This window comes from Poecilia formosa, unplaced genomic scaffold, assembly GCF_000485575.1.
Source record: "Poecilia formosa unplaced genomic scaffold, Poecilia_formosa-5.1.2 Scaffold26, whole genome shotgun sequence".
In the NCBI taxonomy this organism is placed as follows: Eukaryota; Metazoa; Chordata; class Actinopteri; order Cyprinodontiformes; family Poeciliidae; genus Poecilia; species Poecilia formosa.
The window spans coordinates 802,796-830,756 of record NW_006799965.1 but is presented as its reverse complement, the minus strand read 5'-3'; the positions used below and the strand labels follow the sequence as shown (position 1 = coordinate 830,756).

The 27,961-nt window shown below is 40.3% G+C and overlaps 1 protein-coding gene across 2 annotated transcripts in view; it reads right to left on the bottom strand.

Moving 5' to 3' along the window:
- The window catches only part of LOC103135517 (platelet-derived growth factor receptor beta-like), a 33,142-nt gene extending 12,654 nt beyond the window's left edge, over positions 1-20,488 (bottom strand). For both annotated transcript variants that reach the window (XM_007548292.2, XM_007548294.2), the window contains exons 1-6: positions 20,063-20,488; positions 4,437-4,511; positions 3,236-3,553; positions 2,894-3,151; positions 2,254-2,384; positions 1,474-1,633 (exon numbers count right to left, since the gene is read on the bottom strand). In XM_007548292.2, coding sequence (XP_007548354.1) covers positions 1,474-1,633; positions 2,254-2,384; positions 2,894-3,151; positions 3,236-3,553; positions 4,437-4,485 — 916 coding nt within the window. In that variant the 5' untranslated portion in view covers positions 4,486-4,511; positions 20,063-20,488. The remainder of the gene's footprint in view (positions 1-1,473; positions 1,634-2,253; positions 2,385-2,893; positions 3,152-3,235; positions 3,554-4,436; positions 4,512-20,062) is intronic.
- Positions 20,489-27,961: the final 7,473 nt, after the last annotated feature.

The window sequence follows — 27,961 nt, the reverse complement described above, 5'->3', positions numbered from 1 at the left end:
GGAGTAGTGCCTCCACTGGTTGCAAGGCATACTCATGGCAGGTCACCAGTTCACTGGATCAATATAAGGCAAATAACTATGCATACAGATACTTACACCTAAATGCAAATTTTATTCATACCTAAAATAACATGCAAATTGCACCCCAAAAAAGCCCTCACAGGGATTTGAACCAAGGTCCTACTTGGAGAAAGCTCACATTGCTGCCTTTCAGAAAAACTCATTTGCAAGTCTTTACATTTGCAAAGTTCTGCATGCTAATATTGGGCCTTTGTGTGTGTCAGTGGCTCTCAAAGAATAAAGAAATTGAAAATACTTTACAGGTATTACTGAAAAAAAATATTTAAATAACAATAGTGCAAACTTTTCTGGTTAACAGGACAAATGGAAAGAACAATTCGATTTTAAAGCCAGTCTATCTATTAAATTATTCACAGTTGATACTATTCATACTATTTGGGCATATTTGTCATGTTACAACTAGAAACGTCAATGTATTTTATTAATATTACACATATTTGTGTAACTATTGTTTTTTCTTGTGTGTGTAAAATTCAAAGGACATACATACTTTTCAAGAGCTAGTTTGAAAATAATCATTTGGAGACCTAATGGACAACATTCACTCAAGTCTGTTTTTAGTATTCGTCAAATTCAAGGTGTACCAGCTGAATCCTTTGGTTCTGATTGGATTTTATTTTGGCTTAAAGTGCTGCTGAAGTAAATGTGTTTTTGGCCAAAGACACCTCACCATAATGTGTTACATACCAGAAAAACTCTATAGGGACAGCAACAGACTTCCATATGAGGCGTCTTTCATCTCAACAGAGCAATAAAACCAATGAAAATAACAGATCAGCTGTTTTAAGTTGGGTCTATTTCTGTTTGGGTCTGTTTGTGTTTCCTTTACTAAAAACAGTAGCTGGTAATATCTGTGTCCATTGCTAACTGCTGCTGTCAGGACATGGTCTTCTTTTCCATTAATGTGTCCAGTTAAAACTAAAATATGTCCTGGACCTCTGTCTCCATCGAACCTGAAGGTTCAAGTTATTTAAAGCTTTTGTACACGCCCCATGCCTCACTGCAGCTGGAGTAAGCATTCATAGACCCAAAGCGTATGCAGTGACGGTCAAGAGACGGAGTCTAGAAGAAATTGTGCAGCGTGAGAAACCTTGTTTTTACTGGCTTGCAACCTGCTGTTGTAAGTAGGTGACTTTATGTGCCTGGTTAAATACGTTTCCACCAACAGTCTATATAAAGCTGGTGTGTGCTATGATTTGCAGGTGTGTTTCTTTGTCAAAAAGTTTATTTCAGGTCCAATCCATAAAAATAAATAAAAACGCTCTTTGCCTCTTTCACACACAGGTCGTCTCTCTTCTTTACCTCCCAGTGTTGATAATAACAACTATTCTTTTTGTGGTGAGTGAGGCACAATAATAATCCGTTTGTTTGAATTTTGTGTGTGTTTCTAACCGAGCACGGTGATGTTGACGCTTGAAGAAGCTGTGACGCCCACGACCATTTCTTGGACGTGGCACACGTAGTTTCCGCTGTGCCCCATCGTGGTGCGAGGGAAGGTCAGGCAGGAGTGCATCTTTGGGGAGAAATACGTTTCTGGCTCAACCTGAAAAACCTTTAAAATTGGAGGAACAAAACAAAATACGACTGTCATTTCATTCTCATTTCCTCTCATCTAATGCCTTTTGAGCAATCATGTTCGCTACTGGAAACATAAAAGCTAGTAAACAGTTTGTTGCTGCAACTTTCACTTTGCTTCGTATGCACAGCAGTCATTTTGGACATTAAATCTGGGGCATCTTTGATTTTTTAAGCAAGGGTATTTGTTGTCATTCTCACTGGGAACTTGGAGAATCTAACTTTCAAGTGCAAATACAATCAGCAAAAGCATTTTCCAAAAAGAAACATGATTGAAACGTGTGTGTCTTTTGTGGGCAATGACAGCAAAAGGGAATCTGTCGCACATCTGCATGAGACAATCACTTCAACCTTAAACACAATGGTTTGCTAGGTAAAGCTGAAACACATACTGAAAACACGGAGCTTCCCAACATGCAACAAAATGTTGTGTGAAGAAATGATCACTTGGTCAACATTGAATGTTTTTAAAAGCAATATTACCAGAGAATCCAATCTGAGGCGTGTCGCTACATCTTGTTTCCATCTGGGCTCGGTCATGAGGCCAGAGAGAAATCTGCAGAACAAAAGCGCTTGTTCTGCTCCACTCCTACTCACCGCGGTGTGTGGAATATTCCAAGAGAAAAACACCAGCTCCACTCCGTGCACCGTGCAGTTTATAGTCAGCGGCTCGCCCTGCTTCAGGACCGTCTTTGAACTGTTGATGTAAGGGTTGATGTCCTCGGCCACTGGGATTGGAAAGAGAGGTTGCGGGGCAGAGTAGGCATGATGGCAAATTGGTTCAGTCACCAAATTATTTGGTGAAGAAACTTTAATAATTAGAAATAATTAAAAAAAAAACAGTTAAAATGAACATCTTAACACAATATTCTCATTTAATGATTTATGGCAGTGTTTGATCTATGGCTGCTCTTGTTTAGTTTCTTAAGATCTTAAAAAAAAAGTACACAATGACCTACAAAGGCTGATCTATTCATCTACATAATTAATGGCAGCACTTTTTTAAAATTATTATTAAAACAGCTGTAATGTTGGTATGATCTTCAATCAATGATTTGTAAAACTGTTCATATAGAATTTTTACCTAAAAAAAAAACAAAAAACATACTATATAGACCCAAAACGCAGTGCTTCTTTGACTTTTAAGTTCAATAGTTTGGTTTTCGATTTGGACTGAATAAAATGCGAGTGTTAGTGGGCGTCTGGTAGTGGGTGGCGTTTTGAACTGCACTCCAACCTGCAATGCTGATGACGTTAAACTCCTGAGACTCTTTGACCTCCCCGTTCAGCTCTCCACGGCACACGTACGCTCTGTCCTCCAGCCGCGCCCGGTACCCCTCACTGGGTACGTAATGCCCTTTAATGGGCTTGTTTGTGTCCCTCTCATACAGGATGACAGTGATGTTTGGGTTGGTAGCCACACAGGGGACGACGCTTTCCTCACTGGTCTTCGTCACCATGCCGTGGATGCTCTTTACAAACCAAACTTCAGGATCTGAAGAAAGAGGTGACTTGTAAGTCGACAGTCGGAGTTAGTCCAAGAGGTACTAATACTAACGAGAAATGAGGCGTACCCTACCTGGGACAAAAACTGCCACTTCCTGTATCTCGTCGGCAACATCGTCAAAGCACTGATACACGGCAGTATGCATCCAACTCACACTTGTTAGGTTCAGAGCAACCGACGTGGCATCAGGTTCAAATATCTTGTATCTCGATTTCATGTTCTCATCTAGCTGATTCAGGTAGTAAGTTGAATCGTCCTTCTTAAGCGCCCACTTTGCCTGGCTGGAGCCGGAGCACGTTAGGGTGAGAGACGAGCCTCGAGCCAGGACAAACTCTTTGTCATCCGGGGTGATCTCCAGGCTGCACACGTCTGGGCAGAAACGCACCAAAGCTGTAGTTTGGGCAACAAGACATGAGGTCAGTATGTAAGAGGGGGGAGGAGGGGGTGTCAAAGAGATAGCAGAAGAAGTTCAGAGGTTAAATCAACAATGTAAGTCAGATCCTGTCCCATCTATGGCTGTTGAAGGATGTGAGTGGTCTGGAGCAGCTGAGAGGGAGGATGAAGACGACGTGTCAGAGACCGATGGATACAAAGTGAAAGAAGCATCATTTATCTTTTGCTTGAAGAATTAAAGTGTTATCAGTTCTTTAAGTTCTTTATTAATTGGGGGGAAAGGTCATAGGTTAATAAACAAATTTCACCCTACTTTTTGGCACACTGAATAATTTCCTTAAAGTAAGTGTAACTGAATAAATTTTATAAGTTAATGCTTTGCTTTGTAAACTGATCAGACTTTCTAGGATCTTTCTGTGATCCTGTCAGCCTGTTTCTACTCTAGAACATCTGAGGGACAGTCTGGAGAGACGAGAGTACATGAACTAATTCAAGACTTTGGAGGATCTAGATAAACTGTGCAAAGATGAATGCATAGAGATTCCTCTTTATGCTCCAGTCTTGTGAAATTATATAAAAGACTTTTAAGATTGCAGGTATTAAATGGGGCACTTATGATGAGTTGGTAAAAAAAAAAGGCATCTCTGAAAACATGTTTTTGTTTTTTTCAACATTTTAGTGAAAGATCATGTTGCTGGAATAAATAATGCATATTTGAAAATTTTATAAAGGGTACCAATAAGAATTTTCTGTTTTTCACATCCCATTTATCATTTCTGGAAAAAACAACAACAACAACAACAAAAAAAAAAAAAAAACATGTGAAGAATCTTCTTGTACATTTTCAATTCTTATTTGTCAAGTGAAACTGAACACTAACCTGTTAAAGTGACCATCAGGTGGAGCACAGATGCCATCAGCCTTCTCATCGTGGCTGCCTCGTGACCCCACTATTCTGCAAAAAGAAAGATGGTGCAGTCATAAAGCGAGTCTTTATGATTCATGCCGCTCAAAGGATTGTACACAAGAAAAAACATAAATGTACATGAAATTAAAATGTGCAAAAGTAAAGCACAAAATTGACAAAATATAAGTCAAAAATACTCTCAGTAAAAAAAAACAAAAAAAAAACAAAAAAAAACTTTTGAAGTAATTAATGGAGTGGCTTGTACAACTTGAATAAATAGAAAGTTCCTAAGCTAAAAATGCAAAGCAACATTGAAAAATACCATAGTATCAATTGTTAAAAAGCAGCTAAAACTGGACTCGTATGCCTTCTCTTTTTGGTTTGGTCAAGCAGCTTAACTACGCAGTTTTGAATAAGCTGAAATCTTCCAACAGTGTCTTCTTGAAACAAGAGCTTGAACACTAACACTAAGATTTTCTGCATTTGCTGCCTTTAAAAACTGAATTTAGTGATGCCATGTAATTTAGATTGAACAAATGTTTCTGACAGCTTTTTAAGGTGAAAATTTTAGGGTTAAATGTGATTCCTTTGCCACTCTCAGACAAATTATCTAAGACTTTACCCAGTAATCTCATCCACTTTTTTCCATCACTGCATGTCTTTTCAACTCTTGGTAGGAATGGTAAAATTTCAGTTTTGTTTAAAACTAAACAGAAGTTTAAAACTTCTGTTTGTTTATCACAGAGGAACAACATGTGGAAAAAGCTCTAGATGTTCTAGATGTCCGAACTGTTCACTTGACATGTTTACAGTCATTTTACCCCAAAAGCTTTTGTGTATTTATATTACGTTATTGTACATGTTCCAGAATTGCTGAATGACTGATTGCAGTGTGAAGTGTTTTGGGATCCTCTGGATTTAATAATATGCTATACAAGTACAAAGCAAAAGAGCAAAGCTGGGCAACTCCAAGGAAAATATTATATTTCTCAGAGGAAGGATCACCAAGGCTGCATCAAATGTTGCACTTAATTCTTGAATAATTGAAAGAATATATTTTATCTAAAGTTGCTGATTGTTTTCATAAAAGCAGTGGGCCTATTTTGGAAAGTAATCAGAATCTTTAACAAATATCCATCAAATTGAGCAAAGTAACAGAAAAAAAAAACAGTTTCTGTCACATTAATGATTACACACAGCTTCACAAGCGCGACAAAACAACTTTTAAATCATGGCAGCTTGACATATGCTGCTCTAGCTCAAATTAAGTGACAACATGTTTGTGAGAACACTCTGTTGCTCTTGTAAAGCTTTAAGGCGAAATGAAAGAAAGTATGTGATCCATCATGAAGCTGTTTTCTTTCTTGGCTCCTGAGCCAGTCTGGAGGTATTTGATGCCTCGCTGCACCAGGACAGAGCGACAATGTGCGTCTCCTTTTGTTCCTGGTTCGCCAACATTCTGCACCCTCACAAACCGGTCAGTGTGTGCGTATCTGCTGCAGGCTAACTGGCAACAATGCTACGTCCAAGTTATTCTGGGGTCATGCTGAGCCATTAATTGGTTTTGGTGCAAACCAAAGTGAAAATGAGGGCATTCAACATACGCATCTGGCAGAGGCGAACTGGCTTGGGATATCATGTTGTACCCGGATGCATATGCAGCATCCCAGATGAACTGAAATGACTTATTACTGCTAAGGACCTTGTAACTTCACACAGCTGAGGAGGCCAGAGGATAAGGCGGGTGAGGGTGTGGAGGGGTGGTTTGTTGTTATGTTTGGGACGGGGGTTAAGGCCGGCTGCACGCACACGTCTGGAAACAGTTAAGGATGGATCACAGGCCTGTACGCAAGAGGGTGGGAAAGAAAAAGGGGGCGGAAGAATGAGCCTTGGGAAGAGCGTTGGTGGAGGAGGAAGAGAAAGAGGGAAAAGAAATTGTGAAATCTTTCAATTTTTGTTTTCTTTGCTTTACGTTGCACAAAGATTTTACAGCCTCTATTTTAAGACTTTGTGCTATTTTCATCCGTTATGTAAAAACCAGCATGTTTTGACATTTTCTCAGCTGTTTAATTGATAAGTGTTCCAGGGGTTTTTCATAGATATGCTTTCAGGTATAAAACAGCTGAAATATCCCTAACAGTTTGGCACACAGAAATAAGCCTAAAGTCAGTCTGTTACTCAAACCAGATACACGTTTGTCTCCCTAAATTAACAGCCTCTGGCACTTCCGTTCCCAAAGCGAAAAGCTCAAAGCGCTTGAGCAGTTCCAAAAAACACGGCTGGTCCATTTCCTCCCCCGCCTCCTGGTTCTAATAAAATGAGGTGAAGGAAAGGCGGATGGATAATGAGCAGAAACGTACAAACTTCTAGATTCTCATTGGCACTAAAAAATACTTGACATATGGACATGCATTAGATTGCAACACGGATGTACTCTCACGCCAAACACGCACACACAGAGACCTTCCCTCCTTTTTCTGTTTTTGTCGCTGATGTCTGTGTACAGTTCATGTTCCCACAGCATTAATCTAAAACTTTCCCAGGACCGCCGATACACATGGGGCCCTGCTTGTGATGACGGCAAGAGTGGAGGGGTCACTTTGTCCCAGGAGGCCCAGCAGCAGCAAGCTGCGAGGGTCCGTGCCGTGAGGAAGCTATTCGTCAGCGCTCAAAATAAAGCCCCTAACCTCACTGTCGGTGACGAGGGCTTTGAACGACAACAGCCAAGCGATGCCAAAGGCATGTGTTGCTTGGCACGGTCAGGGCTAACAAATCATATTTAAAATGGCAACAGTTTGACAAAATAAGCAAAACTCTTACGGTTGGAGTTTTAGAGTTCATGCCTGTACAGCTCCTTGCAAAAATCTTGACTTTTCTAATTTTGTCACATTCAATCCACAACATTTATTTATTTATTTATTTATTTTTTTATTATTTTATGTGACAGAGCAACAAAAAGCACCACATAATTCTGATTACGAATGTTTTGCCACAGATTCACAACTGGATTTATGTCTGAACTTTGACTGGACCATTCTGACACATGAGTCTGACTTGACCTGAACCAGAAGTCATCAAACCTTTTACAATAAAGCTAAAAGATGAATAAACAGTCTCAGGTAAGACCAGGTTTTAGCATTTTTCAAATTGTTGTATCAGACCATTAAAAGAAATAAGTAAAATAAACAAACAAACAAACAAACAAACAAACAAAAAAACACTTCCACCAACTGGATAAAATTTGATAGAAAGTCCTCCAGAAATCAGCACTCCAAGTAGGGAGTTGGAGGTTTGACACCAGCTCTGGATTAAAAATCCAATATGGCTGACTGACAAATAAAACTAAGATATTTTATAATATTTTTTTAATAAAATGAATGTAATAAAGTGGTTTCTGCAGCAGTAAAGAGGCTTTTGTACATTTGAAGGCTCTTAATAAATTTTTCACATTGACAGTTTTACACAACCTTCTTTAGGACACATGCCAAAGTATTTAAAGGGACAAAATGCTGCTAATGATAATTAGCTTGATTATTAAGAATCCAAAAAGGAAACCCCCATGCTTTTTAAACTTGGAATGGAAACATGGTTAGGTTAGATTGGATTTCACTCCAAGATCCAGGATCCTAATTGTAGAAGGAAGCCACCAGACCTTTTTCCTTCAACATGCTTTTATCTAAATCAGTTTGTAGCAGCTCTGGTTGTTTGGTGAGGGGTGTTATTCTGCTGGAAAGTGAAAGTCTTAAGTCTTTTTGCAGCCTTTAGCAGTGCTTTCTCAGAGGATTTAAATCATTTTATCTCCAACAATTTTCCCATCAACTCTGACCAGCTTCCTTGTTCCTACTGTGGAAACACCCCAACCGCTGTCTACCATGGGGACGGTGCGTTCAGGGTGATGTGTAGTTTTAGCTTTCTTTCACACACAGAGTTTTGAATGAAAGTCAAAGCCTTCAGTTCTGAAGAGATTTGACCAAAGACCTGTTTGTTGTGGCCCCTACAGAGCTCGTAGCATACTACAGATGGGATGTTTATCGTTTAAAAAAGATGTATCACAATCACTGCACAACTTTGCATGGGTTTATTTAATAAAATTAACGTAATATCGAGTCAAGATTGAGGCTGTTCACAAAATGTGAACGTGTTCAAGAAAAAATACATACTTTTGCCAAGTACTGTGCATCTGAGATTAAATAGTGGAGGAAAAAAATCCATATTTAGCCTAAATGTGCAGACTTTTGTATTCTTTCAAAGAACCAGTCAGAGAAGCAAATCTTAAAAGATTTTGGAGCTTAATGGCATAAACAGGGGGAAAAAAGTCTGCACAGAAGTCAAGCAGCATGAAATGACTTTTATAAAAAAAAATGCTTGAAAGCTGTTTGATCTCTTAACCTCGAGGATGCTTTCTGGCTGAGCCACAACAACAGAGTCATTTACAGCAAGGAATGTCCACATTGTCCACAAATAAACCAGGGTCACGTCAAATCATCTTAATATGAGATCTCGTGAAGTATCTGCAAAGCATGTCTCCAAGCCAGATGTTTATTGTTGTCGTTTAGGTCTTTGGATTGGGCCACCGCGTTCCCGCTGTAATCTTGGAGGTCTGAGGGAAAACAAACTATGTTTACTCCAGCTATGGTACAGCAATCACCAGAAGGGACACACTTCTATCCCTCCACATGAATTTTCCCACAGATGCTGGGAATTTGGCGGTTTATCGTAAACAAACTCTCTACACTCAAAGTGTCACCAGCTAACGAGAAAAGATCGCTGATGTCGACCTCAGCGGGAGGCCCGGGGCCCACGCTCTGCCTCAGGATGCGGCTAAACCTGCTCCTGGGATTAGACACATATATAGTGAGGCTGCAATGTTTTACTTAAACATCTGGCAGTGATAAAGCGGCGCTCGATAAGGTGGGAACCTTTGTCCAAAGAACATTTGCAGCCAATTGTGTGAATTAGTGCATCCCAAGAGGGGAATGCTTGCACTTGGAAGAAGTGGGGGTCTGGAGTCGGGGGAGGCAGTGTAATCCATAACAAAAGCAAAAGCAAACTCCTCACAGGCTGCAGCTGGAGGGATCTGACTTCCGGCGCTGGGAATTTTCTGGGCCCTGTGTGGGTGTGATGCATCCCTGACACAGCGCACCGTCGAAACCGCAAACCAAAGACTTACAGACAAGCAAGGACGCCACAATGAGTGGAAGACCAACAATGATGAAACTCAAAACGTCTTCACATAGCAAAATGCACCAGAAGAGATCTTGACTCACAATCGGAGGGCCGGAGAAACAAGAAGAAGAAAACAAAGAAAAGTGAAGCGTACCATCAAATGCATGAAACGACAAACGACAGAGCATGACGAGGCAACGAAACAGCAAAAGGAATACCGCACCCTCCACCAGACTGTGGATAAAAGGAGCGAGGAACCATGACATATGGAATAATCTTTATGGGAAAGAAAAAAGTCAGAGCAAATCGGGGCAGCAGAAAAAGTGCAGAGCAAATCGGGGCAGCAGAAAAAGTGCACACAGAGTCTGAGATCACAGACACCAATGATTACACTGCTTAAGTGAGCAGGAAGCTGAGATCTGCAAAACAAACATCTCCAATTTAGCAGCTCATGCTCTTCCAAGAAAAAACAATTAAACCTCCCAGAATCTGACACAGTCTTATCAGAGACACTGATAATATCTGGACATATTTACATGTATAAGTACATGGGATATACATCTATAAAGGCTAATAAAGATAAAACATTGTAATTAATTCATGGGTATCTAATATTTTGAGAGAGCCCAGTGGCTGTGTGGGAAAAAAATCCACCAAGAGTCTTTCTTAAAACAAATCTCTTTTTTTTATCTCTCCTCCTGGACTGACTCTCCTTCCCCCAGAGGAAAACCTTTTGGTCCTTCAGCAGCAGACCCGCAGTGCACTGTTCCCACTCCGACAGGCTGCAGGGTCTGCAAAGTGTAACAGGACTTAAACAGATTTACATTAACTTCACTGCAATAAATAATGAAACTCTGCAAGCCTGAGAACAACTAAACTATGCCGCAAACAAACTGTCAGATTAAGTGACATATAAGCAGTAGAAAACCTTTCAGGCAGCAGCTGAAAGAAAACAATGGAACTTCCTTTTCCCAAACAAAGGTTATTTGCTTCCATTCTTTTTGTGGAAAAAAAACAACAATAAAAAACGGGCGATTAAAGCACACTGTATTTGTATATTGAGTATTTGAAGCAGGTAATACAAGCTCCAGATCCTTCCCACCTAAAGATCCTAATCAAAGGCAAGAATATTAAAACAACTTTGTCCTTTTGGTTGTCATATCTTAATTCATTTTCCCTGGTATGTTTCACTCCCCCCCCCCTTTCTTTTAAAATAAAGAAAGTCTTTCACAAACTTATACAAAAATAACCTTTTATAACACATTTTAGTAACAGACTCACGCAATTAAATGTATATATGATGTGTTTTAATGAAGAAATATCCCATTTATTAGCATTAAGTACCTACAAAAAGCCACAAAATAATTTTTTTTTTCAGCAGTGGTATTCTTAGAATAAAAAAAATGATAAGTACTAGCTTTTGACTTTTTGACATTGATGAAACTGTCTATTAGTTCATTAATCTGTTATTTTTCCCAGATTTGTTTGTTTACCAAGAAAACTGTGAAAGGCCGCTTACATAATGACGTTTATTTGTCTCTAAATGAGATGTTTGTGGTTGATCAAATGAGCTACCAAGCCTGACTTTTCACTGTTTTTGTTTAGGCTATATTTGGATAGTCCGATTTTAGTGGACATGATTTCCTGTCCTAAATAAAGTTAAGGACAGACCAACTTTAAATAGCCATTAAAGGAAGGTTTGTGATAGTCCAGTATTTATAGGGCTTAATCTAAACTCTCCCATATCTACCATCAGAGTAATAATTACAAGGTTTACAACAAGTGAAGCTGTCCTGAGCGAGGGTTTAGCAGGAGGTCTATCCTCATGCTGCTGCCGCAGAGTCGACAACAGTAAGGGAGATCGGACGTAGTCCGTTTATCTTAAGGCTGTTGCACATGTCCTCACAGGAGTGTCAACAATTGTGGAGGTGACTGCAAATACATGGTGGATATGAATGACAGGTTTGTTTTCATTGCAGTACAAGAGTTTAGTGTTTAGAAAATGTGGTCTAGTAAACTCAATTTGTGTGCAGGCATAAGTACGTCAGATTTTGGCCGTGTGTTGTGTTTTTGTTGTTTTTTTTTTTTTTTTTTTTTTTCAGTAGTTTCTTGGTAATGATTTGATCATTTTGAGGAGAACCCAAAGGGAAACAGAGTATTTAGGCAGACATTAGATTCAAATAAGTGATGGAACAGTCCAAAAACACTTACAGAGAACTAGGAACACAGGAAAGAGCCTGATTAGAATCAGGGGTTGATGTAAGAACCATGACTCAGGTGAGACATATATTCACACGTGTGGTTAAAACAACAGCTGGAACTAATTACAGAGAAGGGAAGAGGCAGATGAGATGATGCCGAGTCCCAGTTAGAACTCAGAGCCGGGTTTGACGTCACAACTCAAGCGTTTTAATTAAAAAAAAAAAAAAAAATCAGAGTTTCAACATGTCGACACCCTTATACGGTACTCGCATTATCTCTTACAAATATCATTTTAAGGTTTATTTTCCATGAGAAAACACCTCTTTTAATTTGATTAGTTTGTAGTTGACAGCACTACATGTAACCTTCATTTTAGAAGCACTCTTAGGGGTGTGTCTTGTAAAATAATCATGTTTTCACCAAGAGCGGCCAAACTGAAACACAAAGTCACCCTTTCGAGGCGTAATTGTGGGTAGTTGGAGTTGCTCCCAGTCTCCCAGTGGGAAATATGACTTTGAAGGATGATTCAGCTGTTTTTTCCAACTGGAAAGTCGGACTTTTCCAGTTCCGAGTACAACTTAAATGCAGCATAATTGCCAAAGATAATGAGGAAATAATCGAGACACAAACACAGATAAAACCCAAACTGTGACACCTTCTAGCTCTCATTTTTGTGCAGTTTCAGTTTCATGTTCAGCTAGTACTGACTCGACTTCCTGAATAATTTTGCATTCTGCACCTACTGTTTGTATTCACACCAGATCACACACCCACGTTTGATTTGTTATTTAAATCAGTCTTTATTTGCCTACAGCTTCTTTGTTGCCAGTTTGTCGTCAGAGGTCATTGTTTGAGCATCTGCCGAGTTCAGTCACTGTCATAGGAGAGCTGATGTCAGGAAACAAGCTGTTACCTTCTCAGTCCTGCAGCAGGTGCCCACGTTGCAAAATGCCAGAAATAGGTAAAGGGACGTGGCTCGATAGCTATAGTGAGAAATTTCAAATCGAGAATCACATCCTCATTGGGTTTTGCATAAAACATCTTTATTAATACAGAGTAATTTTTGGGATCATGCCAATATTTTTTATCTTTCTCAAACTTTAGAACATTTTGTCACATTAAAACCACAACCTGTGAAGTATTATACTGGAATTTCAACAACAACAAAACAATTACTGTAATTGTGAATAATTAGGTGGGATATTCTGTCGAGAGGAATTGTGGGCTGCACAAATTTGGACTTTATGGAAGAGTGACAAGACAAAAGCCGTCTCTGAAAGAAAGCTGCAAGTTGTTTGCGTATTGCCAAAAGTCATGCAGAAGGCACAGCACACAAAAAAGTGGCTTTGGTCAGATGAGAACAAAGCTCACATAAAATGTTACTTGTGGTTGAAAACAAATACTCTACACATGCCACTTCTGTGGTGAAATATGGTGGTTGCCACATCATGCTGTGGGGATGCTTCTCTTCAGAAGGGACAGAGAAGCTGGTCAAAACAGGCGGGAAGATGGATGGAGGTAAACATGCAAGACAATCTTGGAAAAACAAAAACAACAAACTGTCAGAAGCCAAAAAGACTTGGAAATGTGGTTCACCTTCCTGCAGGACATAAATCCCAAACATTAGTCAGAACTGCAATAAAAGGGTTTCGATTTAAGGATTTTCATATTGTAAAAAGGCTCATTGAAAGTCTCACACCTAAATCTAATTAAGAATCTGTGGCAAGAATTAAAAAAATGATGTACACGTTACTTGAGCTTAGTTAATGCAAACATAAAATAAAACACTTGCAGCTGTTGCTGCAGCAAAACATGGTTTCTACAAAGCATCTAGTTAGGGGAGCTGAATGGAAATGCGCACCACACTTTTCAGTTTTATTTGGAAAAAAATATTGAAAACCAGCTGTTATTTTCCTTCCACTGCGCCGTTAAGTGCTACTTTGTTTTGGTCTATAACATAAAGCTGCCAGTAAAACACACGGTGGGTACAACATGAGAAAACATGATATTTTACCAGACACTGACTGGATCATTGATATATTACCTCAGTTTAAAATTCTTTTTCTCATTTGGATAAAAAATATAACATTGTTTTATTTTTTGTTTTTGTGTGTGTCAGCTCTGTTTCTAGCCTCCAGTGGTGCCTTGGGGAGATAAGTGCCTGCAGCAACAGCCACGTTCAACTCTATGGTGATAACAATGTTTTTTTTCTACAATCTGATGCTGGGTAGGTAGTGTTTCTGGTAAAAACATTTGCTTGCTGTGGTCAAAAACATGCAAATATAGTAATGATGCATGAAAAACATAAACCAAAGGGAAACCAGAATAGCAAAATCTTGGCTTTACTGCACAGTCCAGGCCAAAAGAAATGAAGAGACAGGTGCTAACGCTCCTTGGGTTCAGTCCAAGCCAAAATAGCATAGCCGTTCTTCTTTCACAGAGTACAGTTATGTAGTTGCTTTTCCATCATTTTAGAACCAAAAACACACAAGTTGTGCCCCTTTGGAACATTTTCTGCCAAGTTTCAAATATTTTTGGGATGGAATGAGGCCAAAGAGGGGTCTCCGTTTGTTTTGACAGTATCAGTCTGACGGAAATGGCTGGTTGGAGATTTGTGACTGAGTTGCGCTGACCCCGATTTAGATCCAAGTTACACAGCTGGACACTGAACTCTAAAAGGGTCTGTTTGTGGCAAAAACTTTGCCTGTATGTTGTAACTTAAGTGGCTGACGCTGCAGTGTGGCCCTGTCAGGTTTGCATTATCAGCACTTAAGGAAAAAGATCTACTGTTATTCCATTTTCATAATGCTATTTTCTTTTTGGTTTAATGTTTGGGTACAGAGCATGTGAGGTCCAATTTCACAAACCAAAGTGACTCTGTAGTCATGGCTAAGCAGCACATGTTTAGGAAACTCCTGATTTTGGTTTGCTCCCCTTTCAAACAGACTTGTAAATGCTGTTTGTAGTGGCAGTGGGGGGATGTTACGGGCTTTCTGCTGCAGAATGGCAGCTTCAGATGTGGCAGCTCTTAGATATCAGCTTAATGATCTCGATTTGAGTCATTCTATAACTTAAATGAAAGAATAAAGGGATAAAAAAAAATTAATAAACTCAATTACCTCTTTTCTATTCATTAAAATGTGGGTTTGCTGCTGGAGTGGAATTGAGGTGTCTTTAGTGGTCAATTAAAAAAAAAATGTGTTTGTAAGAAATTAAATGTTACACACCAGACTGGGGTATGAATTTTTTGACATAAAAGGTACAAACTCCTTCCCAGCTTATAGTTTTTTCATTGATTATATCCAGACAATAAGACCCCTAAACATCATGAGAAGTGAAGTCCCCTTACTCAACTTGCAGTCACCCTGTACCCACACCCACCAAAGAAACAGAAACAGCTGAATACGATTAGAAATGACTGGCTTTAAGTTCCACTTAGACACTCTAAAAGAGAGAACTGGTTTCACAAGAAAAAGAAAATCTCAAATAGGCAGTGCAATTTATGTAATTGTGGTAAAAATAGCTGAAGTTTGTGATTTTCTATTGTATTTCTTAGTGAGGATGGAGGTAAAACAACTCAGCAAAATCCAATTTGTGTTTTATGCTGTTCGGAAAGTGCTTGTCTTATAAAAGCAGTGCGTTGTTTTTCTTTGTCCTCTTTCCCAGTTGCTCTGCATCACCAACTCCAAAATGTTTTTGTTGGCCAGAAAATCCCCAAAGAGATTTCAGAGAAAGAAAAGAGTCTGACGGACAACAATGCTTCCTGTCTCGTTCTTCATGTACTGGATTTAGAGGAAAGCTTGATGTTTGCATGATGTTAAAACTACACAAGGTTGGCAATTTCTTCTCAAATACCAGTAAGAGGAAACAGCTGTTTTCTTCAGAAAACTTGCTTTTGCTTTTTTAGATTTTTCCGCATCAAAACCAGAGCAAAGCTGATTTCTGTCTTGTGCATCTCTGTCACAGATGGGCGTTTATTATGGTGCAGACTCACATCTACTCATATACGTCACATACTAACCTATGCAACATCATGTGAATCTGAATTTTTACTAAAAAAAAAAAAAAAAAGAGGTCCTACACCAATGTTTTATTTTTAAATAGAATGATCAAAAGTTCTCCATATTTGAAAATTAAACGCAATCACTCATGCTAAGAAAATATGTTACATCATTCCAGCTTTCATTATAATTTAAAACAATTATTTCACTAACAAGGACCACGCCACAAAGATATGGAGTTAAAATGAAGGAAGGGCATTAAGGGATACATGGATGGGATGAGGGGATGAGTCAGTAGGGGAGATGTGCGAATGGAGCCTTGGGAGCAGGAGTTAATGGGAGCAGAGAACAAGGTGAGGATGAAGGTGAGGGGAAGAAGAGGGGGATGAGTGGAAGAGGAGGGGATAAAGGGAAAAGAGGGAGAGGGGATGCTGAGGCGAGGGAGAGGAAGGGCGGGTTTCAAAAGCATGCAACAGACGTGGACCATCGGGTGAATTGAGTTTATATAGACAGCTGCGTAATTAAAGGGGTAGTTGAGGCGTGGTCCTTCTCCCAAATCAGAGGTAGCATATTAACTCCATTTTATTAACAGACTTTTTTCTCTTTACCTTTAGTAATGATGAGTCACAACATTTTGAGCTCAAAATCCTTTGTGCCTTACAGTGAGTATGTTATTTATTTCTGTATTGATTCCTGCTGAAATGTCACTCGCCCAGGAAGAAGCCGTGATTCTAAAATGCATTTTTAAAAAAGCCACGTCGCAGTTTTTAAACTGCAACTTTAGTTTAGTTTTAAACTGATAGATCTTTGTCTTTCAGGGACAAAGATCTCAGTTTTTTGTGCACATTGTTTGTTCTCAAAAAAGCAAGTATGAAGCCCTAGAATATCATCCCAACTGTGAAGTATGGGAGGGTAGTTTCATGCTGTGTGCACAAAGTTGCACGCTGTGTGGGCATCTCACTGTAGGAGGAACTGCTACACTGCACAAGATGGGTGGCATTCTGAGTAAGAAATGTGGAGCGGCTGAAGCAATATCTGAAGATATCAGATATTGCTGATATCTGATATCATATATATAATATAACGGATATATATATGATATAACGGATGGTCACTGTCCATCCTTGCATGGACAGTGACCGTAAACCAGGGGTCACCGGCAGGTCGACTTTGAAAGCCAGCAGCTCCAAAAACTGATAAATTCAATCCCATCTGACATTTGTGGACAAATGTCCCTTATAATTCTGGGCTTTGACAAATGATGTCTAAAACAGGAAATGCGTTTCTGATGTCTTGTCAGGCAGTATGGAAAAAAAAAATGTTGCATCGTTTCATACATTGTAAGTAAACATTTGCTCAAAGGATTTTGTGTCTATTTCTTCTCAAACAACAGTGTCATAGCAAAAGAAGGGAAAAGAAGACGTAGTGAAATAAAGGCTTCCTCAAAGACTGAACTTCCTGACTGAAGATGAAATGCAGCTGCCTGTCAGCTTCCCCTGAGTTAGTGAGGTGGAGGCGGTGGGGGGTGGGGAAGCCAGATGGACAGTACAAGATTGCTGCAACCCAAAGCACTATTCATTACACTTATTCAAGTTTATCGTTTGATAGGGTCACAGAGAACCAACCACTCAGCTGAAAAAATATGAAAGTTGAATCACAGCCTCCGTCATGCAGCTGACCACAAGGCTATGAGTCACAGCAAACTCATCAATCAATGCACTGATAAGCATGTGATAAGATGTCAGCTATAAAAATGTTTCCAAACTCAATATTTCATCCCGATATGAAAAGCATGACAGCGGGTTTTCATATCCCGGCTGTTCAGCAGCTGCGTGCTCGGCTCTCAGAGCGATGGATAAATCACTGCAGGACAGAACGGGATCGGTATGTGTTTTAGACACTCTATGCGGAGCTCGAACCTTTACATGTCGACGCTGCGGAACACATGTGAGCCCTAAAAGAGCGCGGACATGTTTTCTGTATGGTCCTAATGCGAAGCACATTTTCTTACCGCGGATGGCATGCAGAAAGCCAGGAGAGTCAGGAAACAGCTGATGACTAAGGATTAGATCCAGGCCAAGGGGAGGAATGGGGTCGACTGTGCTGTGCAGCATCAGGGCCAGCAGAGGAGCTGTGCTGCATACCAGCGACTTGACGCAGTGGACGGAAAATCCCCGCTGTTCATGAGAGATGTATAACTTTACAACATTTTTTGAAAACCCGATATGAAGATGTGCCAGAGGAATAAGTTGTTCTGACATGCATTACAGTCTCAGACTGCTTTGGGTTAACCTACGACATGAATGCTGTTTTCCAAAGGTTTCTCTATAGAACAGATTTGGACAGCAGACTGGGACATCTACATTGTCTGACTACGTTTAAAAACTCCTTCAAATAACAGGTGGGGCGAGCTCTTTGAAAACACACATTTAATTAAAGCCACTCAGTTCAAAAAGTACACTGCCCCGTTTCCAGAGGATGGATGCGCTGTTAGTCAGACCAACAAGTTCAGGTGCAAAGCACGTGGCGTTCAAATGGAAAAGACATGAAGGAAACGCACGTCTTGGCCGTTAAACAGCTAGCATCACCGTAACGTCCCGCTGAGCTACAGACTCAGTTCCAGGATCAAGGGTACACTTCATTTAGACATGAATCAATGGTAAGTCAATACCCCAGATTTAGTCCTTCATCTAGCACCTTTTGTTTTGACCACATTTAGGCAGAACTGGTTTGGGCGAACGACTTAATTAATTTACTTCACACAATTAACCAAACATTTAAAAGGATAAAAAAAAAAGTTTGTAAAGCATGCAGAAATGTCAGAAAGCAGTGGCTGTGTCTTTTTATTCAAGAACTAAAGATGAAAAATGGTTAAAAGGTTGCCATATTTACATATTTGTACAGTAAAAGTTCTTGCCCTGAACTCCGCGACCCTTTCAAAAACTTCTGAATCCAGCCTCAACCCAATTGGCAAACATTATCATCTTGTTTTTATTCAATCTGTTTGTTGTGTGACTTTTTTTTATTTTTTTTTTTACGTGAAACAGCATTTCCGACAGAACTGTTCACTTTAACACACCAGCAGCGCATTACAATCTCTGAATAATCTCACTGAATCACCCTAAAAGCACCGAGATGACACAGCACTGAGAGGACGTCTCTCAGACAAGAAACGTCGACTCATTTGCATCCACTGAAAAGGACCCTGGCAGCTAAAACAATAAATGTCTACAAAACCCGTCACGGCGACACTTAAAAGACTTCATTATGCTTTTGATTGTGGGTTAACCATGCTGAGATTTAAACTAACGATAAAGAATTTGATTGAGAAGCTGGAAAAGTTTTAAAGTTCTGACAAATGAACGACAGATCTTTAGCCTTGACATCAGTGGACACATCAGACTTACAAGTATTTTGAGTCAGAAAAAGCTCAAAGGGAACTCATTCCTGGCAGTAAAACTCTTCTCCTCAGATAAACGCCAAGAGATTGTTCAACAGATTGCCCACTGACCCGCTCACTGGTTCACTGGAGATCTTTGAAAACAAGGGTGAAGCTGTGTTCAATTAAAGCTCGGCATGTCTCATCACTGCAAAAAGGAATGCATTTGTAGTTAAAGAGGATGCTGGAGACAGTGACGGACGCTGGGTCCGATTTCGATGCACAGCCAGGAGGTGTGCAGAGAACATCGATTCTCTCAGCAGCGTTCAGTGGGAAGCATTGTTGGTTCACTTCGGGTGACTGAAGAGGGTTGTATAAACAGGCTCTTTAGCAAGTGAAACACAAAGTGGAGGGCATGCAAACAGGTTGTAAAGCCTACGATGTGTGTGTGTGTCTGTGTGTGTCACCACTATGTCTTGTCAAACGTTTTCTCTCAGCGGGAAGATAAACTCTGCCGAAGAAGAGATGTGTGTGTGTGTGTGTGCAGAGATGCAAGCCCATCAACATGTTGATGTTTGAACAGGTTGCTCATATTTTCATGCTTGTGTGTACACACTGAAGCATGCGGGTAACAGACACCCCCCCTATTAGAGACAGAAAAACATCAGGTATCACGCAACAAAATGGGTAAAGAAGTTGTCCTTAGTCCTTTTTAAATCTGATTAGATTAAAGAAGTCAAGAAGCCCAGATGTCTCTCCATGTCAGACATCTGTGAAATCACATCTGAACAACTTTGTTCTGCCAACATCTGCCCAAAAGCCTTGACCAGCCAATAAGAAACTCACCTTACCTTCAGAGCGCTCCTGCAGACGCGAATGAGTCTTCCCTCTCTGACCCCTCTCCCCACCCCCAAAAAAAAAAAGCCGGCCAGCGAAGGGAAATGAGAGGAGAGTTCTCCAGCTGTAGTCCCTCCAGGGTCCACAGCTTCAAATGTCCGGTTCTCTCAGATGTTCTGAAGTTTCTCTCTGCTGTCCCAGGAGTCCGTTGGGAGGAGGTACCGCTCTGAGAATGGCTGTTTGTTTAGTCAAATCACAGCAACATGGGGGTCTCTTCTCTCTCTGTCTCTTTCTTTCTCTCTCTCCTCTCCTCTCTCACTGAACAGTCTAACACTTTGAAAGAGTGGTGTAAGTATGGAAAAAAAAAAGGAAAAAAGTTCCCACTGGAAACATGCAACACACACACTCCTTCCCTGACAGCCTCACAGAGAGAGAGCAGAGCAGAGCAGAGGAGTCAGTGGTCCGGCCCTCAGCGAGCAGAGAGACAGAGAGAAAGAGAGAGAGGTGGGGGGAGAGGAGAGAGAGAAAAGCAACAGAGGCAAGTTTCACAAAAATGAAAGAAGAGGCAGACAAAACTTCAAAAACACAGATCAGGTTCTGCTTGTTGTTCTTAGGTAGCAGCTCGGAGGTCCCCCGAGCCAGAGCGATTTGTTTATGAATGGAGAGGCGAGCCTGCTGGAGGTGAACTGAGACAGTCTCTAATGGCAACGGCCGATCTGGACTGCGTCTAACCCTGCCATAAAACAACAAACACAATGAGAAGGAAAGAGGACGAAGAGTGAGAGGTTGGGGCAGAGAAGAAGTGAAAAAAAAAAAGAAAAAGTTTTTTGGCAGAGCTCTTGGTGCCCTGCTATGGAAACAAACAGTTGTGTCAGTTTCTCAGGAACAGGAGAGCGTTTATATAAGTACACAGCCAGGATGAGGTGTAGAAGCCAGTAAACACAACCTGATTTCAGCTTCTTCCTTTTTCTTTTTTTTTTTTTTGTAATTGTCTTTCATTAATTACATAAACTACCTCAGCACCTTGCTCTGTTCTCGTCCTTTTTTTTTCTCCATACCCTTTCATCCTCTCCTCTCTTGCTCACAACACGTCCTAAATATTGGCTCTCCTCCTAATTTCATCCTTTCCCAGGGCAGGAGGGGCTTGGACCCCACTGTTGATGAAGGCTTTCTTTCCTCTAACAAGCAGGCAGAGTGAGGGGAGGAGGGAACAGGGCTAAATTGGACAGTAACATGTTGTCCTCTAATTGTGAGGGTAAATCTAAAAGCCCTGTTAGATGTAATTAGAGAACTCCGGTTATTTGATAGAAGGGGAGAAACACCACACAGGGCAGATCACCGTCTAATTTTACTCGTGTAATTAACACATCCTGTTAAAACAGCTGCCCTTGAGCTGCAGCCAAATTCTGGAATATCTTTGATATTATAAAGAGTTGAAATAACTAAAAAGATATATCTGCTTGGAACACATTGTTTTTCATTTGATGAACTGTATGATAAAAAAGATAGAAGTGTGGCAAAAATACCTACATTTCAAGACATCATTCCTCATCCATCCATCGTTATTTTTTTTTTGCATCTACAATTTTAAAGTGAGCTGCAAAAAAAAAAAAGCATTTGTTTGTGGAATATTCACATCAGAAATCTATAGGAAGCCTGCAAACAGGACACAGAACTGTGACTTATTTGAATTTCATTATTATATACAATTTTAGCCTGCAGTTACCATGGAGTACAGCTGGCAAGACACAAAGGGTTCATCTATCGCTCTATATTTGGCCAAAGTGGTGAGTCCGGCCTTTAACAAGCTGGACCTCCAAATATTCTGCCAAAACAATGCTGAGTCTATCTGACTGAGTAAAGGGTGTGTCCTCTCACTGTTCAGCCCATCTGACGCCACAAATCAGCTCGAAGGCTGTTTACTGGTTACTTGGTATCTGGTTAAACTCAAGTTCAGATGATGTTTCTGAGATGCAACAGGGAGGATGACGGACGTGAGGAGGAAGGAGCTGCCAGGTGCGATTCATGCCGAGGTCTGAACCTGGAACAAACCCTCTGACGGATGGAGATAGAGACGACAATGACGGATGGAAAACTGTTTCGTCAGGAGTCCCATCAATTTTAGCTGATGATGGTAAAACAAAAAAAAAAAAAAAAATTGAACAAACTATGACATGGAAATTAAAACCAGAAAATGAGACATGAGAATTGGACACATTCTGAAGACAAAAATGAAACACAACATTTTCTGCATGTGACAAAATAAGACTATGACATTAATCCTATTTGTAAGATGTTCAGAAAAGCTTTATAGTTATCTTGACCACCGACTCTTGCAGTGTAAAGACTTTGCTTCTTGACATTTAGTACATTTTTTTACTGTAGTGTTAGTGTTTAGTTTCTGAAATCTGATCATTACAGTCCTTCTAGTTTAGATATTAGCAGGACTGATATGCATTATTTAACAACTCTTTACTTGAGTTAAATAAGCAGCAAGGTAGTTCAAAAACACTTAATTCCAAGTAGAATACCGATATATAAATCAGCTTCAGTATGCAGGATTATTATCAGTAATCTGCAAAATCTTCTTCTCTAACTGAAGTGTGCAAATTTAAATATTTTTGTTTTATATTATTACTAACACAACAAACATCTGTGGCCAAGAAGATGTTTAGTTTTAAAGATGCTTTTCTTTCATTTTAACGTCCTGCACTTAGTTCAGTTAATGCTCCCTTTTTGTAACCAAACTCTCTGTCAGGAATCAGGCTGTTTGCTTCTCTGCGGTTTGTGTTCTCCGTTTCTGAAGCGTTAGATCTCCACTAGAGGGCGCAGTGGGACCGGAGCTGACCTTATTTTCTTCTTCTCCACTTCAGTCATTTAAGGTTGCCCTTGAGATGAAGACAAAACCATTCAGTGTGCTTCTGGGTCGCGCATCATTACCTTCTTCCAAGACAATAACCTTTTTATCAAATTCCCAACCTCGTCCTTCTCATCCGCCATGAAATCTGTCCCTGCAACAATTCCACCCCTGAATGGCCACCACGTGAGAAACCATGGTTTCTCAAACATACATAAAAGAATCGAAGCAACACTCCAGGCATAACCCAGTGTTGCTCTATTCCGGTCCTCACTGCCTTACCATTTCTGTTGCAGGTCACCTGATTCAAATGATTGCATGATCTCTTTTGCATGCACTCTGGTGCTGCAGAAGCTTGTTAATCACCCACTTATTTAACTCAGGTGTGGAGCATAAGGGAAACACCTAAGACGTGCAGGACAGTGGCCCCTCAGAACCAGGACTGAGAACCACACCAGATGGTCCCCCCACTCCACTAACTGAGGCACCCAGCGTCTGTGTGTGTAGGGTTCTAAAACTTCTACAATACAAAGTTATCAGCATATACTGGAATGAAAATGTGAGCTTTTACACAAATTTGAACTCTAAGATGCCTGAAATTATCAGACCTTTCCTGTAAGATTTCAAATGTCAAAATGGGTTGGGAGCCTGTAGCCCGAAACTAAAGCTTAAAATCTAATTGCATTCGCAGCTGTCACAGTAGAAACACAGTATAAATCTTAGTCCAAAGTCGTTATTGCAAGTATTTCCTCTCCCTGCACTCTGCTCTTCTCAGCATTTTATCTCATGCTGTATTTTACAGCCATATGGTTAACAGAAAACATGTTTGGTCAGACTGCATACAGGGCCTTGAAAAGTATTTGTACTCAAACATTTTCACATTTTTGTCACATAAACCATGCGTTTCGGTTTATGGCCAACATGGAGAANGGGGAGATAAGTGCCTGCAGCAACAGCCACGTTCAACTCTATGGTGATAACAATGTTTTTTTTCTACAATCTGATGCTGGGTAGGTAGTGTTTCTGGTAAAAACATTTGCTTGCTGTGGTCAAAAACATGCAAATATAGTAATGATGCATGAAAAACATAAACCAAAGGGAAACCAGAATAGCAAAATCTTGGCTTTACTGCACAGTCCAGGCCAAAAGAAATGAAGAGACAGGTGCTAACGCTCCTTGGGTTCAGTCCAAGCCAAAATAGCATAGCCGTTCTTCTTTCACAGAGCACAGTTATGTCGTTGCTTTTCCATCATTTTAGAACCAAAAACACACAAGTTGTGCCCCTTTGGAACATTTTCTGCCAAGTTTCAAATATTTTTGGGATGGAATGAGGCCAAAGAGGGGTCTCCGTTTGTTTTGACAGTATCAGTCTGACGGAAATGGCTGGTTGGAGATTTGTGACTGAGTTGCACTGACCCCGATTTAGATCCAAGTTACACAGCTGGACACTGAACTCCAAAAGGATCTGTTCGTGGCAAAAAAAAATTGCCTGTATGTTGTAACTTAAGTGGCTGACGCTGCAGTGTGGCCCTGTCAGGTTTGCATTATCAGCACTTAAGGAAAAAGATCTACTGTTATTCCATTTTCATAATGCTATTTTCTTTTTGGTTTAATGTTTGGGTACAGAGCATGTGAGGTCCAATTTCACAAACCAAAGTGACTCTGTAGTCATGGCTAAGCAGCACATGTTTAGGAAACTCCTGATTTTGGTTTGCTCCCCTTTCAAACAGACTTGTAAATGCTGTTTGTAGTGGCAGTGGGGGGATGTTATGGGCTTTCTGCTGCAGAATGGCAGCTTCAGATGTGGCAGCTCTTAGATATCAGCTTAATGATCTCGATTTGAGTCATTCTACAACTTAAATGAAAGAATAAAGGGATAAAAAAAAATTAATAAACTCAATTACCTCTTTTCTATTCATTAAAATGTGGGTTTGCTGCTGGAGTGGAATTGAGGTGTCTTTAGTGGTCAATTAAAAAAAAAATGTGTTTGTAAGAAATTAAATGTTACACACCAGACTGGGGTATGAATTTTTTGACATAAAAGGTACAAACTCCTTCCCAGCTTATAGTTTTTTCATTGATTATATCCAGACAATAAGACCCCTAAACGTCGTGAGAAGTGAAGTCCCCTTACTCAACTTGCAGTCACCCTGTACCCACACCCACCAAAGAAACAGAAACAGCTGAATACAATTAGAAATGACTGGCTTTAAGTTCCACTTAGACACTCTAAAAGAGAGAACTGGTTTCACAAGAAAAAGAAAATCTCAAATAGGCAGTGCAATTTATGTAATTGTGGTAAAAAATAGCTGAAGTTTGTGATTTTCTATTGTATTTCTTAGTGAGGATGGAGGTAAAACAACTCAGCAAAATCCAATTTGTGTTTTATGCTGTTCGGAAAGTGCTTGTCTTATAAAAGCAGTGCGTTGTTTTTCTTTGTCCTCTTTCCCCGTTGCTCTGCATCACCAACTCCAAAATGTTTTTGTTGGCCAGAAAATCCCCAAAGAGATTTCAGAGAAAGAAAAGAGTCTGACGGACAACAATGCTTCCTGTCTCGTTCTTCATGTACTGGATTTAGAGGAAAGCTTGATGTTTGCATGATGTTAAAACTACACAAGGTTGGCAATTTCTTCTCAAATACCAGTAAGAGGAAACAGCTGTTTTCTTCAGAAAACTTGCTTTTGCTTTTTTAGATGTTTCCTCATCAAAACCAGAGCAAAGCTGATTTCTGTCTTGTGCATCTCTGTCACAGATGGGCGTTTATTATGGTGCAGACTCACATCTACTCATATACGTCACATACTAACCTATGCAACATCATGTGAATCTGAATTTTTACTAAAAAAAAAAAAAAAAAGAGGTCCTACACCAATGTTTTATTTTTAAATAGAATGATCAAAAGTTCTCCAGATTTGAAAGTTAAACGCAGTCACTCATGCTAAGAAAATATGTTACATCATTCCAGCTTTCATTATAATTTAAAACAATTATTTCACTAACAAGGACCACGCCACAAAGATATGGAGTTAAAATGAAGGAAGGGCATTAAGGGATACATGGATGGGATGAGGGGATGAGTCAGTAGGGGAGATGTGCGAATGGAGCCTTGGGAGCAGGAGTTAATGGGAGCAGAGAACAAGGTGAGGATGAAGGTGAGGGGAAGAAGAGGGGGATGAGTGGAAGAGGAGGGGATAAAGGGAAAAGAGGGAGAGGGGATGCTGAGGCGAGGGAGAGGAAGGGCGGGTTTCAAAAGCATGCAACAGACGTGGACCATCGGGTGAATTGAGTTTATATAGACAGCTGCGTAATTAAAGGGGTAGTTGAGGCGTGGTCCTTCTCCCAAATCAGAGGTAGCATATTAACTCCATTTTATTAACAGACTTTTTTCTCTTTACCTTTAGTAATGATGAGTCACAACATTTTGAGCTCAAAATCCTTTGTGCCTTACAGTGAGTATGTTATTTATTTCTGTATTGATTCCTGCTGAAATGTCACTCGCCCAGGAAGAAGCCGTGATTCTAAAATGCATTTTTAAAAAAGCCACGTCGCAGTTTTTAAACTGCAACTTTAGTTTAGTTTTAAACTGATAGATCTTTGTCTTTCAGGGACAAAGATCTCAGTTTTTTGTGCACATTGTTTGTTCTCAAAAAAGCAAGTATGAAGCCCTAGAATATCATCCCAACTGTGAAGTATGGGAGGGTAGTTTCATGCTGTGTGCACAAAGTTGCACGCTGTGTGGGCATCTCACTGTAGGAGGAACTGCTACACTGCACAAGATGGGTGGCATTCTGAGTAAGAAATGTGGAGCGGCTGAAGCAATATCTGAAGATATCAGATATTGCTGATATCTGATATCATATATATAATATAACGGATATATATATGATATAACGGATGGTCACTGTCCATCCTTGCATGGACAGTGACCGTAAACCAGGGGTCACCGGCAGGTCGACTTTGAAAGCCAGCAGCTCCAAAAACTGATAAATTCAATCCCATCTGACATTTGTGGACAAATGTCCCTTATAATTCTGGGCTTTGACAAATGATGTCTAAAACAGGAAATGCGTTTCTGATGTCTTGTCAGGCAGTATGGAAAAAAAAAATGTTGCATCGTTTCATACATTGTAAGTAAACATTTGCTCAAAGGATTTTGTGTCTATTTCTTCTCAAACAACAGTGTCATAGCAAAAGAAGGGAAAAGAAGACGTAGTGAAATAAAGGCTTCCTCAAAGACTGAACTTCCTGACTGAAGATGAAATGCAGCTGCCTGTCAGCTTCCCCTGAGTTAGTGAGGTGGAGGCGGTGGGGGGTGGGGAAGCCAGATGGACAGTACAAGATTGCTGCAACCCAAAGCACTATTCATTACACTTATTCAAGTTTATCGTTTGATAGGGTCACAGAGAACCAACCACTCAGCTGAAAAAATATGAAAGTTGAATCACAGCCTCCGTCATGCAGCTGACCACAAGGCTATGAGTCACAGCAAACTCATCAATCAATGCACTGATAAGCATGTGATAAGATGTCAGCTATAAAAATGTTTCCAAACTCAATATTTCATCCCGATATGAAAAGCATGACAGCGGGTTTTCATATCCCGGCTGTTCAGCAGCTGCGTGCTCGGCTCTCAGAGCGATGGATAAATCACTGCAGGACAGAACGGGATCGGTATGTGTTTTAGACACTCTATGCGGAGCTCGAACCTTTACATGTCGACGCTGCGGAACACATGTGAGCCCTAAAAGAGCGCGGACATGTTTTCTGTATGGTCCTAATGCGAAGCACATTTTCTTACCGCGGATGGCATGCAGAAAGCCAGGAGAGTCAGGAAACAGCTGATGACTAAGGATTAGATCCAGGCCAAGGGGAGGAATGGGGTCGACTGTGCTGTGCAGCATCAGGGCCAGCAGAGGAGCTGTGCTGCATACCAGCGACTTGACGCAGTGGACGGAAAATCCCCGCTGTTCATGAGAGATGTATAACTTTACAACATTTTTTGAAAACCCGATATGAAGATGTGCCAGAGGAATAAGTTGTTCTGACATGCATTACA